Genomic DNA, 15,874 nt, shown 5'->3' on the forward strand with positions numbered 1-15,874 from the left:
ATAGTCCTGAAAGAGGACCCAGTTTGGGGAGTTACCCAAACTACCTACATTTGGACACCAGTCTGTACTTTCTAACTGATTAAGTTCCCTTAAGACCAGCAAGACCCTGCGTGATTGACCCCAAGACAATGACCTGACCTTGACTGCCCACCTGCATGTACCCACTGACCTCTGTCCCACATTTTCCTTATACAAACCTGGAAGTTTTCTAGACTTTGGAGACAGACTTTGGACATTAGTCCTCTGCCTCCCCTTGGCTTCCCTGGAATAAATCTCTTTCTTGTTGCACCATCACTGGTCTCTCTGCTTTTGGGTTTTGTCAATGGCAAGTGGCTGAACCTGGTCTGCCTAGGAATCCTGGAGCCAGACTCACTTATGCCCTTGGCCTCTGATAACAGTCCATTTGTGGACAGGTAAGTTGGGGACAAAACAAAGAAAGGTAGTTAGGGTGACATTTAGTAAGGCCTAAGTACAGAGTGACTAATATTCTCTGAGTTCCCTCCCACCTCTACTCCTCAAGCTCTGGAGACCCGGTTCTGGCATGCCTTCTCTCAATATGTAACCAATAGTTAAAGTAGTTTTACGTTCAGGTTCCGTTTCATCTTCCTTTGCCTTTCTCAACTTTCTCAGTCTGTTCTCCACTTCTGCGGGAGGAGGAAACAGAACAAGGGTGAGTTTAGAGACAGCTGAAAGCTCATTCGTTAACAGACCAGCAGTGCTAAGATGCAGGTATGTTCATTTCTAAACTTTCTTTTAGAGGCACTTTAGGTTTGGGCTTAAAACTTTAATTTCTGAGATAAAAATGGGAACTGAGAAGAGGAACGCAATTGAGAGATCTAAATATTTATAGAAGATATAAAACCTTATATTTGTGATTCCTACTTAATGTTGTTTACATATTCTTGCTCTAAAATCTACATATTCAAAAAGTCTACATATTAAAAACAAATGTGAATTACAGAGGAAGGTTAAGACTACAATGAAATCTGATATACCTTTCACTTAAATTTAACCTGTGGTGATATTTTGTGATATTTGCATTCTCTTTCTAAACAGATATGGAAATTTTTCTACTTACATTCTTATTCTGATTATTATTTGGGGGAATAAGTAACAGAGGCCATGACTCTTCTCCACTAAATACTCACACCTCTATCTTGGGATCCAGAAATTATTCTTCTTCCTTTCTTTGGACCCACTTCATTCCCCCATGGCTGCTCCTTCCTCTCCCCTGACTATTTCCAGCACTCCAGTAAGTCTGTGCTCAATAAGGACATCCCTGGCCATCCTACTAATACTTGCAGGGAATTCTCTGGGTATTTAACGTAGCTAACCTCTCCCTGCTTCTGGATGCTCACTCTGTCTGCATAGCCTCGGAAACCCCATGCTCTCCCAGGCCTCCCACCTTTTAAGGTTCCCCAAGGCTTTTCTTCTTCTGTATTCGCAAGTTGAATTAAGTCATCTCTACACATAATTCAATTAACCCCCATCACTCACCTATATCTCTTTCCTCAGGATTATTTCAGTTTCACAAATCTACTATGTGCCCAACATGGGGACCAAGAAGAGAACAGAACAGACATGACACATTGCTCCTCAAGCTTAGACTTAGTGGAGATAATTACAATGATGAGAAACAGTAGAGTATCATCATTGTCTTGTCTGCCGTCTTCCTAGTTTGAGATGATTACCAGGAAACACTATTAACTCTCTCCTTAATCTCCATTCTTCCTTTCTGCAGTACTAATAGGGCTCCTGCTAATTTGCCATGCACTTAGTTTCCCAGAATAATGATGCCAATTCCAGCCTCTCCTACGGTTGTGTATGGGAATACAGATGAATCTAAGAATCAATTTGGTTTATGTAGACACGGAGAGTCAGAAAAGGAGAGGCCTATCTTCCCCTTGTCCATTCCCGGCTTAAAATACAAATATGACAGCTCATCGTCTCACACCATGGGCCACCCCTTATAGATGACCGAGCATATGACAAAAGGTTCTGAAGCCTCAAACCTTATGAAACAAAAAGCACATACCATCTCTACATTACTGACCCCGAAATTCATGAGGGGGAAATCAATGTAAATTGTTTAGGAGACTTTTTTTTTTTCTAATTATCATAGCTGAACCTAATCCTAAGCAATACATTTACCTTAGTATCACTTGGAGGGCAGGAGCCACAGCTTCTTTTTCTCCAAGCACACAAGCACGATGTGCAGCACATAACAGAAGTTCAACCAATGTGTTGGGGGGGGGGGGGAGTCACAACAAATGGGACTGGAGATCAAGGAATAAAAATATGGAAAGATATCTTCTTCCCTAAACCGGAGGTGAGCTGCAGCCCCCGGCAAGCACTAGCTGTGACAGAAGAGATCCAGGTCTGGAAACAGCTGAGTGGTTTGCGGGATGACAACCTGATGCTGCAGAAATAAGAGGAGCCCAGTAGATCAGAATAATAATACACTAGAAATGGTGTTTTGGGGATAGGAGAGTCAACAGAAATCCTCTAGAGGTTACTGGTCATCAAGTATGGGTAACCAACGTTTTTGAGGAAAACTGTCTTGTCAGGTAATTGAGTATGAAACATGGAATAGTAAAACAGACCTCCAGGTTTCTAATAATGGATCTACCATTTATTCACTATGTGCTTTGGAAAAATACCTTCCTTAGACTTTCTGAGCCCCACTAAGCTCATTTGCAAAGTGGTATCATAAGCCTACTTCGCAGGTTCTTGTAAATATCAATGAGGGCAAAACATTGCAGACTGGTGATACCCAGGGTTTCGTTGCTAGCTTCATCAGGAATTTGGAGAATAATGAAGGCAGCAGTCTGCATTCTGGGCCATGGAAAAGTACAGAAGTGCTAATGTATGCATCCTTTGAATAACTCTGAGGCAAGAGAATGACTTTGCGGTCTTATTTTACTGTGAGACTCACTCTTCTGGGTTTGCAAGTTTCCACTGCATCTGAGGAAACATCCTGTATAATAAACACTCCTCTCAAAAAACATATATTATATATATATATATGTATATATATATATATATATATATGCATGCCAGAGAAAACTAAATTTCAAACAATTGGTTCCTCAAAGTATGTTGAACTTTATTTTTTTTTTTTTTGAGAGAAAGAGGGTGCATGCACAAGTGGGGTGTGTTAGAAGGAGAAGAAAAGAGAGAATCTTAAGCAGGCTCCATGCCCAGTGCAGAGCCTGACATGAGGGCTTGATCCCACAACCCTGCAATTATGACCTGAGCCAAAACCAAGAGTCAGATGCTTAACCAACAGAGACACCCACGCCTCCAATAGGTGGAATTTTAATAGGAATAAATGTAATTTCATTTACCTGCCTCAATTATTCACCTCTTATCTATTTTTATTTTTATTGATAAGAACACCATGTAAGTTTTAGGGTGTAAAACATGTTGCTTTGGTACATTTACATATGACAATATGATTACCACCTTAGCCTTAGCTAACATCTCTATCATGTCACTTAATTATCATATTTGTGTGTATGTGTGTGTATGTATTGACAATAAGATCTAGTTTAATAAGATCTAGTCTCTTAACAATTTTGAAGTTTATAATCTGGTATTGTTGTCTTTAATCATTATGCCATGCACCTCCAGCCTTATTTATTTACTGGTTGCAAGCTTATACCCTTATAAACCACTAACCTTCAAATTCCCCAACTCCTAGCCCCCCATAACCACCATTCTATTGTTTTTATGGAGTTCATTTTTTTTTAAGACTTTATTTATTTGTTGGAGAGAGGGGGAGAGGGGGAGAGAGATAGAGAGAGAATGGCAGGCAGAGGAAGAAGCAGTCTCCCCGCTGAGCAAAGAGCCAGATGTGGGACTCAATCCCAGGACCCTGGGCTCATGACCTAAGCCAAAGGCAGATGCTTAACCAACTGAGCCACCCAGGTGCCCCCAATTTTTTCTTTTTTAGATTCCACATATAAGTAATATCATATAGTATTTGACTTATCTCACTTGACATCATGCCCTCAAGGTCCATACATATTGTCACAAAAAGCAGCATTTCCTTATTTCTCATGCCTGAACAATATTCTATTGTATATATGTACACAACTTTATCCATTCATCTATTGATGAACACTTGGGTTGTTTCCTATTGTCAGTTATGTGGCAATAACACGAGAGTGCAGGTATCTCCTTGAGATCCTGATTCCAATTCTTTTGGATAAATACCCCCAAGTGGGATTGCTGGATTATATGGTAGTTCTATTTTTTATTTTATGCAGCCTCCATACTGTTTTCCATGGTGGCTAGACCAATTTACAATGTATATTCCTATCATCCGTATACAAGTGTTCTCTTATCTCCACATCCTTGCTAAAAATTATCTCTTCTCTTCTTGATAATAGCCATTTGAACAGGTATGAGGTGATCTCCCATTGTGGTTTTAAGATATCCCTGATTTTGGGGCACCTGGGTGGCTCAGTTGGTTAAGTGGCTGCCTTTGGCTCAGGTCACAATCCCAGAGTCCTGGGATCGAGCCCCACATTGGGCTCCCTGCTCAGCAGAGAGCCTGCTTCTCCCTCTTCCTCTGCCTGGTGCTCTGCCTACTTGTGATCTCTCTCTATCTCTCTAATAAGTAAATAAAATCTTTAAAAAAAAAAAAGAAAAAAAAAGATATCCCTGATTTCCTTGATGATTAGTGATGTTAAATATCTTTGCATATACTGTTGGTCATTTGGATGTCCTCTTCGGAAAAATGTCTGTTCTTCTACTGATTTTCTAATCAATTGTTTTTGTTGTTGCTGCTGTTGTTATTGTTATTGAGTTGTATGATTTTCAATAGTGTTCTTAATATGCTTCATTGGGGGAGATATCAAAGATATCCAAAAGATACCAGAGCATGTTAACTGAAGGAAGATACTTAGCATTTTTAACTGCAGTGATTGGAAAGAAAACTGATTTAGTAGGATGAGAGTGACTGATGAAAAGTTTCAAACTGATTAGGGTCTTTTAAAAATCATTTTAAAATTATAGTTTCTGATTTTAGATCTCACTGGTCCCCTCAATTTCTCGCCTCATTCAGGGCTGGGGATTCTGACAGTGACCTTTACGGATGCCTTCCACAGTGGAGCAGTTCCTTGTCTGGACAACGTGGTGATACCCCTGTCCTAGTGTGAGAACTCAGTGATTCCCACAGAAATGGTCCTGGCACTCCCGCACCTGGATGGGGAGGCAGCCCCCACATTGCAACCCTCCCAGGATAATGAGCTACAGAAACAGTACCTGGTACTTGGTCTTAATACTTGATTCTACATGTTATCCCCTCTACCTAGAAGCTAACTGATTGGCCATAAATTACCTAGCCTTCGTGGTGGAAGGATTCTGATTCTTCAGAGTGAGAAAGTTATAAAGGACACTATTACTCTATTTTATCTCCTTCTCCTCCAAACTCAGACACTTCGTCCAAAGTAAAGTCAGTATAGACACACAGATGGCCTCCTTGACTGAATATTGGCAGTTTCCCTATGTGCTTGGAACATGCTTACGTTATTTTTGAGCTTGCTGCTTTTTCTGTGTACTCTCTCCCATTCACAGCAACCCAAGTTTCTCTGAGAAGATTCTGTTACCAGATCATTCTTTATTTTTATTTTGCTTCTTGTTGTATTACTGTTAACCATGCCTTGTAGGTACAATCACAGGACATTACAGCTGCAAAGAACCATCGAGATTATATAATGCAGACTCAACATGTCACAAGGAAGGCTCAGGGAGTTCAGAAACTTGCCAATGGTCTTAATGGAGTATTTCTCTCCGAGATGATAGTAACTCAAGTTTCTTTTAACAGTAATTCACTGAGTGTTATATGCAACTAATGAATCATTGAACACTACATCAAAAACTAATGAGGTACTATATGTTGGCTAATTGAATTTCAGTTAAAAAAACAGTAATTTATATACCATAAACTTCATGTATTTATTGACAAAAGTATACAAATGTAAATATACAATGGCTTCTTTTATATGGGTTAGGTGGTCTAGGAAATCTTCCTGGAAGAGGAGTGTGACATAAATTTCAAAAGACTTGTACACATTATCCGGGATGGGAGGTTACTGGAGAAGCCACAAACAGAAAAAAAAGAGCAGGATTCTGAATACCGAAAACTGCCAACATTCAGTCAAGGAGCGTCTGCTTACTTTGCTTCAGATAAAGTGTCTGAGTTTGGAGGAGAAGGAAAGCACCCAATATTGTGTTTATAAAACTGCACATTCTTCTGGAGGCTGGAGGGGTTAGTGAGATAACCAGGATCTTAGAACATTCTATTCGTTGGGGAACAAATAAGGAATGTTACTTAGTTTTTTTTCTCAGAATATTTCAATGGAAGTTCAGGTTTGACCTGCCTGACATGTCTTTGCCCTTTGCGGTCCCCAGGAATTGCTGCAGATGAAGATAGAACTAGAGGAAAGCTGTAAGAAGAAAGAGGAGCTTCTCCGTGATACACAAAGAGCCTTAGCAGGTATGGGGAGAGCTTAGCTCATGATAGGGCGGGAGGCTCCCGCATGCCCTTGGAGCACTGCCCAATAGGAAGAACTTCCGGAAGGAAGGCATTTCCTCGCCTTCTGTGGAATGCACACTCCTCTAAATCTGAAAATAACAAGGCAGGGTGTGGTTGCTCAACAGCCAGGTGGTCAGGGTCTTTCCTACCATCTTCTCCAATCTGCCCTCCAGGTGTGGTCACCAGGCGATTTCAGACATTCCCCTCTGCACTTTAAAGACAGTTCGGTGTCTGAAAGAGTGGGGTGTTGTGGGACAGGGGGCTGTAGCTCTCAGGCTTAACCTCTGTCTTCTTTCCTCTTGGAATGAAAATCTTCCTGGAGCAGAGGAGAAGGCCAAAAGAGAGACAGCAGAGAGGGAAAAGCAGCTTCTTGAGGAAAGGTGTAAAAAGATGCAGGAAGAGATACAGCTTCTAGAAATAAGGTTCAATAAATCCATAATCCAAATGAAAGAGAAGATGATGACTGAGACAGAAAACCTTCTGAGAAAGCGGGATGAGAAGATTCAGAGGCTTGAGGTAAGCCTGGCCTGGGACCCAGCAGGGACTGCAGAACAAAACCTGGAAGCCCCAGGAAGGGAGCAGCGAAAGTCACAGCAAAGTCAGAGAGATAAGCACCACTGTCATTTACAGCATCTGATTCACTACACGCCCTGAACTTGTCATGGCTTGTGTCCAGGCACTTGAATTGGTTTCACATTGAGTTTCCAGAGAATCCAGTAAGAACTTGGTAGCTCCAAGCATTTACAGAAGATGCTGTTGTTCTGGGGGATTCCTGGATGAGCTCACGGAGCAATATTAAATGGGGTCCCCAGGTTTATCGCATAGATGTCCTAACTGGGTATATGTAATAGAAGCAGCAATTGGTTCACTTTCCCAAGATTACTGCCGGTTTTCAGGCACCCTACTCACCCAATGACACTAAGATAGATCCTTGCTAGCCTAAAACTTTCAGCTATGTACAGACTTGGGGGGACCAACAGCTCCTAACTTAGAGCTGTCTCCAGGTGAGGATGGCCTGCCCGAGTCAGCACACAGCACAGAGGGAATTATTCTCTCTTCTCCTGTATGGAAGTGTTTGTATCACATTTCTAAGCCAGCTTAGAAGGTCCCATTATTTCTAAGATGTGGGTGAGCATTTGTGACATTCTGGTCAAAGGCTCTATCCTAAACAGCATAATTTTAGCTAGAATATCTCACAACAATTGTCCTTATGCCTGTTTTGCACCTTGCAAAACCCTAGTGATGGATGAATATAAACAAGGTTGTACTATGCTTCTTCTCATTTCCCAACCCTAAACCAGGAGATATCCCTGTTGTAAATGATCTAATAAGAGATACTACATTAAAAAGGAAAATGCAGATAATTTTGTAAATTATTAATATAAGATATTATTCCTGAAAGTTTGGAGTTTTTAAGTGCTTTCCTTTTATGACTAAATCACATGCTTTTTAGGCCCAAATTGAAATGCTGATTGAAAAGAAGCAGGACAATAAAAATGACTGCACTTCAGAGACAAAGGCAAATGATAAGGAAGAAAATAAGTCAGAGCGCTCATGGTGGTCTAAAATTTATGACATAATAAAAGAGTTGTCTCTACTACTTGACAAGTTTTTCTCTTATGGATAATTTCAGGTAATTTTTACAAGTTTTCATAACAGCTTTTTGATATGGCTTATTTTTACATATATGTACCTTTCCTGTTTTTTAGCAAAGTTTTAATAGAAAAATATAAAATACCTACTACAGGGCATCAATGCTTAGCAAACAAAAAATATAGTCAATGTGGTTGGATAGTTAATTCATTCATATTCCATGGACATGGAAATAACAGATTTGAAGACAAAGAAAAGGTCAAATCTGTAATATCCTGAAAAAGAAACATTATATTAGACTATATTTATCAAAAAATGCTTCTGAAAGTCGCACACGAATCACTACACAAATGGCTATCCATACCGTGTTCTTGAGTAGGACAGGCTGGTTCCATATGCAGATCAGTTCTCTCAGTTCACTTATAAATCGCGCGTGTTCTGAATTAAAATTTCAGAAAGGCTAATTGTAAAATTTAAATGGAGCTGATCAAAAAAATAATTTTAAAAAGTCAAGGCAATTCAGAAAAGGTACAACAAAATTTATAGAACTGTGGTCATTAGCACAGTGTGTCAACTGAGCATAAAGGCATAACAGCAGAACACATTGTGTAGTCTAAAAATAGAACCCCACCACATATAGGAATTACGTGCATGTGAAAAGCATTACTTCAAATTAGTGGGAAAGTATGAACTATACACAATGCCTGTTTTCAAATAACCTGACAGCAGTGCAGAATGAAAGCACGATAGAACTATTGTAAATTTTGCACGAAGTAAATTCCAGCTTGACCTCAGAGTGAACATTAGAAAACTGCATAAAATCAGTAAATGTCAAATAATTTATAAAATTGTCTTAGAACATCAAATTTATTTTTAAATGCCATAAAACCTGAAGACATAAAAGTACTGACAAAACTACATAAAAAATAAATTTGTTGTGGTGAAAAAGAACTTAAAGAAATTCAGAAGCCAAAAATGTTCTGAAGACAGCCTTGATTTATGTCAGAGGAAAGAGCTGATTTTATAAGTTGTATATCATAAAGAGCCACAAGTCAATAAAAATAGACAAACTCTGAGTAGATAGCTTATAGAAAAGATGTTCAAGTAACTCAAAATAAGTGAAATGAAACTAAAACTATGAGATGTAGTGTCTCACCTCATATGCTATCAAACTGTTTCCAGTGTTTCAGAAAACATGTCAGAAAACAATTTGGGAGCCCAGATTGTTTAATATCTATTGCAAACTGTGTCTAACACTTCTGAAGTTTTAACCAATGTCCATTTGGCCCCACAGATTCAGTTTTTAAGGCATACATGCATCCTCTCTCTTATACACACAGAAAAATTATGTATTTAAAAGATGTCCACTGCAGCCCTGACTGTAACTTTCAAGACTGGACCTACTTATACATCCATCCATATGGGAGTGATAATATAAGTTTTAGCACCCTTACACAATGGAATATCATATAGCCAGAAAATTAAGAAACAGAGCACTATTTGTAATGACACAGAACAATTTACTAGATATACTGTAATGTGGGAAAAGTAGGGTGCAAACCAATAGGAACAGTGCACTATTTTTGCCAAAAATTGGCACTTACATATACTTGTATGTAAACACTTAGATGATCTCTGGTAGAACATGATGAACTAGCAATGTTGATTCCTTCTAGGGGAAGCTAGGTTTCTGAGATCAGGAGTGAGAGGAATACTTATTTTATTTTGTATAAAACTTTGTATGTTTGGAAATTTTATAAGGAGAATGGAATTCTTGTTCAGGAGGATAAGAAAGGAAAAAACAAGGATGATGGTTATGGTGATGATGGTGGTGGTAACAGGGAATTTTGCATTCTTAGGAAAGCATCAGTCAGTTCAAAAGAGAGTTCTGATGGTGAGGTCTGATACTGGGAAACAAAAACCAAAAAACACGTATATCCTAATCTTGTTTGTATTATGGGGTTGACTTATACTTCCTCCAGTTCTTTGAAAAATAATATATAAAGTATGATGTGATTCTGAAATTCCAACTGGTATCTTTTACTTTCCAGCTGCAATTTACAGGTTGAGGTATTAGTTAGAGAGTGGGACTTCAGTGTATCTTTGGTGTTTTTGGACTTCCCTTTCAGCTGACTAATATTTGCATGCTATGCTATTGGTATCATGAACTACTTCCAGTTGCCCAAGCTTGACAGGTTACCCCTTTTTTCGAGATACCTGCGTACGGTATTCGGACTTCTCCAAACAACCTCTCTTACTGATCTTCACCTTTATGTTGCAGACTGGATTCTCCTTGAAGTCTTGGATTTCCCGAACCCTCAAAACTGAATAGGATGGCCCTCCTTTGCACTCTCATTGCACCTGCAGCATGATTTTGGAAATTTAAATTACCCATTGACTCTGTCTTTCCGATGATGCCTCGCCACCAAGGACCAGTTGATCTTTACCATTGTAATCTTAGCTCCCATTTCCATGTCCAGCACTTGATCAATAACTGGAAAATGTTGGTTGAATAAAGTTTCCCACTTTCTATATCTTCATTAGGGCAGATGCTTCAAAGGAGTCTTGTTAAAACAAAGGGTGTAGTTTTTGATACAGAGAACAAAGGCAAAAGGAAATGTGGATAAAATTAAATTTCCTTATAACTTGCAGCCCACTGACAAACACTTGAGACCTCCAGGAACTCCTAACGGTCTTAATGCAATGCTTTGCTAGTGGCAAAACGCAACCTTAGCTTGACAATAATCAGGCCTCCAGGATCCTGTGATGTTAGGAGTTAGTTGCAGTTATGTGGTCAGGGCCCAGATCCCCAACAAGAAAACAGTCAGGACAGCTAAAATAAAACAGCACTAGCATCCTGTTTTGTAGCTTAGACAGGGCTGTACTAATATTCTGTTTTTGTAGCCTTTGCAGAAATGACTTCTGCAAAACATCCTAAAATAAAACAATGAACCACAAAGCATAGCCCCCAGATGTCAACCAAAAAAAGACCATCATCACGTACACATTTACCTATAGGTGCCCAGATACATGACCAAAGTCCTGATTGGCATGACCAGCACACCTTGATGACTTAAGAGGGTTCAGCAGATGCACTCATAAAGCCCCCCAAACTTAGAAACTCAGGTCCCCTCTCTCTCCAGGAGCTTTGTACTCTTGCTCAATAAACTTTGCTTCACTGTCCACCATTCTTCCTCTGGTCTACCTCTTCATTCTTCATAGTGGCATGACCAAGAATTGTGGTCACCAAAGGCAGAGAATTCCTGCCACAGTAAGTCTTCTTTAACATAGTAAAATCCTTTTGGAAACCTCCTTTGTCTCTACCCCTTCCAACTTAAAATTATATAATCAATCACTCCTCGCATTTCTAGTACAGCTCTTTCTGCCCATGGGTCCTATCCCCATGCTTTAATAAAACCATCTTTTTTGCACCAAAAATGTCTTAAGAATTCTTTCTTGACCATTTGCTCCTGAATCCCACATCAAATCACATCAATTTTAAGATCCCAATACAAAGTGGGCAGAATGAGTTAGAACGGCAATTCCTAGAAAATAGGCCTGTGAGGATGTGCTAATTGAGACTTGCCACAATGTTCTTCCTGAGAAAAGGACTGATTCACTATGTCTCCAGTTCAAGTCTCCCATTGTTACAGGATTTTGTGTCCCCTTAATGCCCACGGTACGGGCATGAGAGATTTTTAACACATTTTTCAGTACCTCAGAAAAAAATGCAGACCAAACATATCAATAAAGTTAGAAAATATTTGAAAAAATGACTAACCAATGTGGCTTATTATATTAATATAGGGACCTAAACCCAGAGAAGTAGAATTAGCATTACCTCAAAGTACACTTGGAACTTTCACATTGAATTTACCTGTACTCAGATAGCAGGTTTCAAGAAATCTGAAAATACAACACCATGCAAAACAATGCATATAAACTGGGAATTACTAATATTAGAAGAACAACTAGAAGAACCTCGCATTTGAAAATCGAAACATACATTTCTAAATAGATAAATAGATAAAATAGAAATGTTTGAAAGTAAGGGCACCTGGTTGGCTCAGTCCGTTAGGCATCTGCCTTCGGCTCAGGTCATGATCCCAGGGTTTGAGGATCAAGCCCTGCATCGGGCTCCCTGCTCAGTGGGGCATCTGCTTCTCCCTCTCCCTCTGCCAACTGCCCCCCTGCTTGTATGCACATGCTCTCTCACTCTCTCAAACAAATAAATAAAATCTAAAAAAAAAAAAAAAAAAGAAAGAAAGAAAGAAAAGAGAAGAAAGAAAGGTTTGAAAGTAGAAACTTTGAACTTTGAACAGTGACGAAAATGTCACATATAAAACCTAGGGTGCGGCTAAAGCAGTCCTTTTAGAGAAATTTATAGCCTACAAATCTACATGTTAGGAAAAATGAAAGTTAAAATATGGTTGAGCAGGCTATCTATCTTAGAAAATTAATTAAATATAATTAAAAATTAAAACAAAATAAGTCAAATCTTCTGGAAGAAGTTTAACTGCCATAAGAGCAGAAATGAACAAAAAAAAAAAAAAAAAGTACCATAGAAAGGACAAACCATACCAGAATTTTGCTACTGAGAAAAACTAAGAAAACTAACAAAATTCTATCAAGTTTGATAAAGGAACAAAGAAAAGGAACAAATGTCCAATATCTAATATAAAAGAGGAGAAATCAATAAAGTTGTTGTTGATATCTTTTTATGCTTACTTACAAACACTGTATTTGAATTACTCACCATCAGGGGATTTTCCCCTATACAAATATTCCTTTTTAACTGATAAAACTATGTATACTTTTGATGTTTTAAAATTGTAGTTGTTTTCTTAATTCCCACGTAGATACATTCTTTTTCATTTTGATGCTTTACAAATTTGCTCTCTAGTGACTTGAGCATGTTGTAAAAATGTGTAACTTTTTTTGTCTATGACTTTAGGAAGTGTTTTGACCAGGGCTTCAAGGATCTCCAATTAATTGCAGATACTCTGAGCTTCAATTAAGGGTTTTAATCAGCTTATCCATTAAAAAAATCAAGTATATTCATATTGTAGGGTTTTTCAACTGTGCTATTATTCCCAGGGATAATTTAATGTAACAAGCAGCAGACTTGAACTTTAATTAAAACAGTAATGATAAACTATTGAATGATTAGGATTACATATAAATTCCAGAAATTCAGCATTTAGGACTGTCGTGGCCGGCGCAACAACACGACCAGGGTCGAGAGGGTAAGAGGATGGTGAAATGAAGACGAGACGCAAAGAGATGGGGACAGAAGGGGCAAGGTGGATGATGTCCAAGCAATGCCAATTTTATTCACGGCTGTGAGGCATTATATAACTAACAGCAACAGTCACAAGGAAGTATCTATTTTTAGCTGATTACTAAAGAATTTGTAACATACACATAAAACCCCTCAAGCTTCCCCATTATCTATTTCCCAAGCACTAATAGCAAATCCTCCAACTGCCAATGGTCTTTGTTTTCAGAAAACTCCTTAACCAGATGCACTAACTTCAAAGTGGCTCAAGATATAGTTTACAACGGTGCAGTTAATTGCCCGTGCAAGGACAGCACAAGCCCAGTATGAATTAATGACCAAGTCTGGTCAGTCTGTTCCAGATAAGCTAATGTGGGCAGTCACATAAGTGAGTTTCAGGTCCCACTGCTCAAGCTCTTTCTCAAGCGCTACTCAGCTTTTCGCCTGCAGGGTTGTTAACCCTTTTAGGCTTTTAGCAGGCGCAAGTCCGAGCCCGGTTTGGTCAACTCACTCGAGCTAGTTTGCGGCTGCCCACATAGGACACTGTGAGACACAGCTGATTATTAAATTTTATCAAGGTACCAATGAAATTCCAGATTGCAATTGTTTCATTGCTTTGGTTTTTATGTTAGTTCATGGTGAAGAAGCCTGCAGTTGTCAGTTTATAAGGTATTTTATTTCAGTGACTTTTTGTTACTTAGCATTGCTTGTCACGGCCTCATCATTTAAAGGAGATGTACCACAGTTCTCTAGTCTTCAAAACAGACATGAAGGATTACTTTGGAATGTTTTAAATGGATATGGAGTAATAAGTGTGACATGGCCTTATGCATTCTCATCTTAACTAACTATCTTTATGGAGAAGAAGGGACTCGCATGTAATAATACAAATTTTTGTTAGCCAAAAATACTTCACTGCACAGATATTTGCAGTGATCCAAGGTCTTAGAAAACACAAATGAAAACAAAGCATTGTATTCACCTTGGGAACTGAGGTGTGATATAAGAAATACACAATAGGTCACTCACTGTCCCAGATTCCTGACACTAAAGCTTCTAAAACTTCTAAAACTCTTGGAATTTCCTGAGAGATTGGGATGAGAGGAGTGTTCTTTGTTATTCATAGTAAGCCTCTTTCAGTGACACTGGAGTTTATGCTAATGAGTGAGTCTAGGAAGGAGAAGGCTGGTTACCAGGGGAACTAGCCAAATGATTATAGAGTTAGAATTATCAGCACCTCTCCCCAAGGTACAGCAAGAGGTGAAAGGTTGTAGATTGACTTAATTACCAATCATATCTATGTAATAAAGCCCCATAAAAACCCTAAGCTCCCTGGGCAGCTTCTGGGTTGGTGAACACATGGGAGATCCTGGGATGGTAGCGTGACCTGAGAGGGTATGGAAGATGCATGCTCCTCTATACCTGGTCCTCTGTGGTTCTTCTTCTGGAGCTTTTTATTTGTATCCATTATGACAAACCAGTAAACAAAGATGTTTCCCTGAGTTATGTAAACCATTCCAGCAAATTATCAAACCCAATGAGGGGTATGGGAACCCTCAAATTGTAGTCAAGTTGGTAAGAAGTACCACAGGCCTGGACTCATCACTGATGTATAAAATGGGACTTGGTGTGGGACACAAAGGCAAAAGAAAAATTACATTTCCTTACTACTTCCAGCCCATTGACAAGTCCTTGAAACAGACAGTGACATTTCTCTAGGAACTCGGCTGCCTCCACATTAACACTATGCAAAGGGTAGAATGCAATAGCTTAATATTATCCTGATTCGGGGCACCTGGGTGGCTCAGTTGGTTAAGCGACTGCCTTTCGCTCAGGTCATGATCCTGGAGTCCTGGGATCAAGTCCCGCATCGGGCTCCCTGCTCGGCAGGGAGTCTGCTTCTCCCTCTGACCCTCTCCCCTCTCATGCTCTCTCACTCTCTCTCTCCTCTCTCAAGTAAATAAATAAAAATATTTAAAAAAAAAAAATATATTATCCTGATTCTCCAGGATCCTGTAAGTCTACTTTAACATATAAAGATTCCTTTGGAAACTTCCTTTATCTCTACCCCCCAAGATATATGTTAGCAATCAACCTTCAAGCATATAACCCACTGATATATATCTGAAGTGTCTCATGACAGAGTCCTTATTAAACAGTAATAAATGACTTTTTCCTAACAAGAGTTAGCTCCTTCAAGGTCCTGAAAACCTTGTTTCCAAAATATCTTGGAGGCTTGTGCTGTTCCTGACCAACTCTCAACTTAAAAGTATATAATCTGTTACCTGTCATGACCCCAGTGCAGCTCTTTCTGCCCATAGGTCCTATCCCAGTGCTTTAATAAAACCACCTTTTTGCACCAAAAACATCTCAAGAATTCCTTCTTGAAAAAAAAAAAAAGAATTCCTTCTTGACCATTGACTCCAAACCCCACTACTTCAAACCACATCTGAACTGGG

At 39.2% G+C, this 15,874-nt stretch overlaps 1 protein-coding gene across 1 annotated transcript; it reads left to right on the forward strand.

The window, feature by feature from the left end:
• Positions 1-543: 543 nt before the first annotated feature.
• LOC308342259 (guanylate-binding protein 7-like) lies at positions 544-11,570 on the forward strand. The gene is made up of 6 exons (XM_080802577.1): positions 544-729; positions 5,072-5,274; positions 6,421-6,505; positions 6,870-7,060; positions 7,998-8,177; positions 10,419-11,570. Exons 2-5 carry the CDS (start codon positions 5,188-5,190, stop codon positions 8,169-8,171), a joined length of 537 nt encoding a protein of 178 aa, XP_080658703.1. The 5' UTR covers positions 544-729; positions 5,072-5,187; the 3' UTR covers positions 8,172-8,177; positions 10,419-11,570.
• The last annotated feature ends 4,304 nt before the right edge of the window (positions 11,571-15,874 follow it).

The sequence above is a fragment of the Martes martes genome, assembly GCF_963455335.1.
Source record: "Martes martes genome assembly, chromosome: 4".
Taxonomy (NCBI): Eukaryota; Metazoa; Chordata; class Mammalia; order Carnivora; family Mustelidae; genus Martes; species Martes martes.

What these genes read in the sequence shown, in the direction of transcription:
- LOC308342259 (XM_080802577.1), top strand. Translation starts at nt 5,188, where the DNA reads ATGGTCCTGGCACTCCCGCACCTGGATGGGGAGGCAGCCCCCACATTG. An exon ending in AGCTACAGAAACAGTACCTG is followed by an intron (nt 5,275 to 6,420) that starts GTACTTGGTCTT and finishes TGCGGTCCCCAG; the next exon opens with GAATTGCTGCAGATGAAGAT. An exon ending in AGAAGATTCAGAGGCTTGAG is followed by an intron (nt 7,061 to 7,997) that starts GTAAGCCTGGCC and finishes CATGCTTTTTAG; the next exon opens with GCCCAAATTGAAATGCTGAT.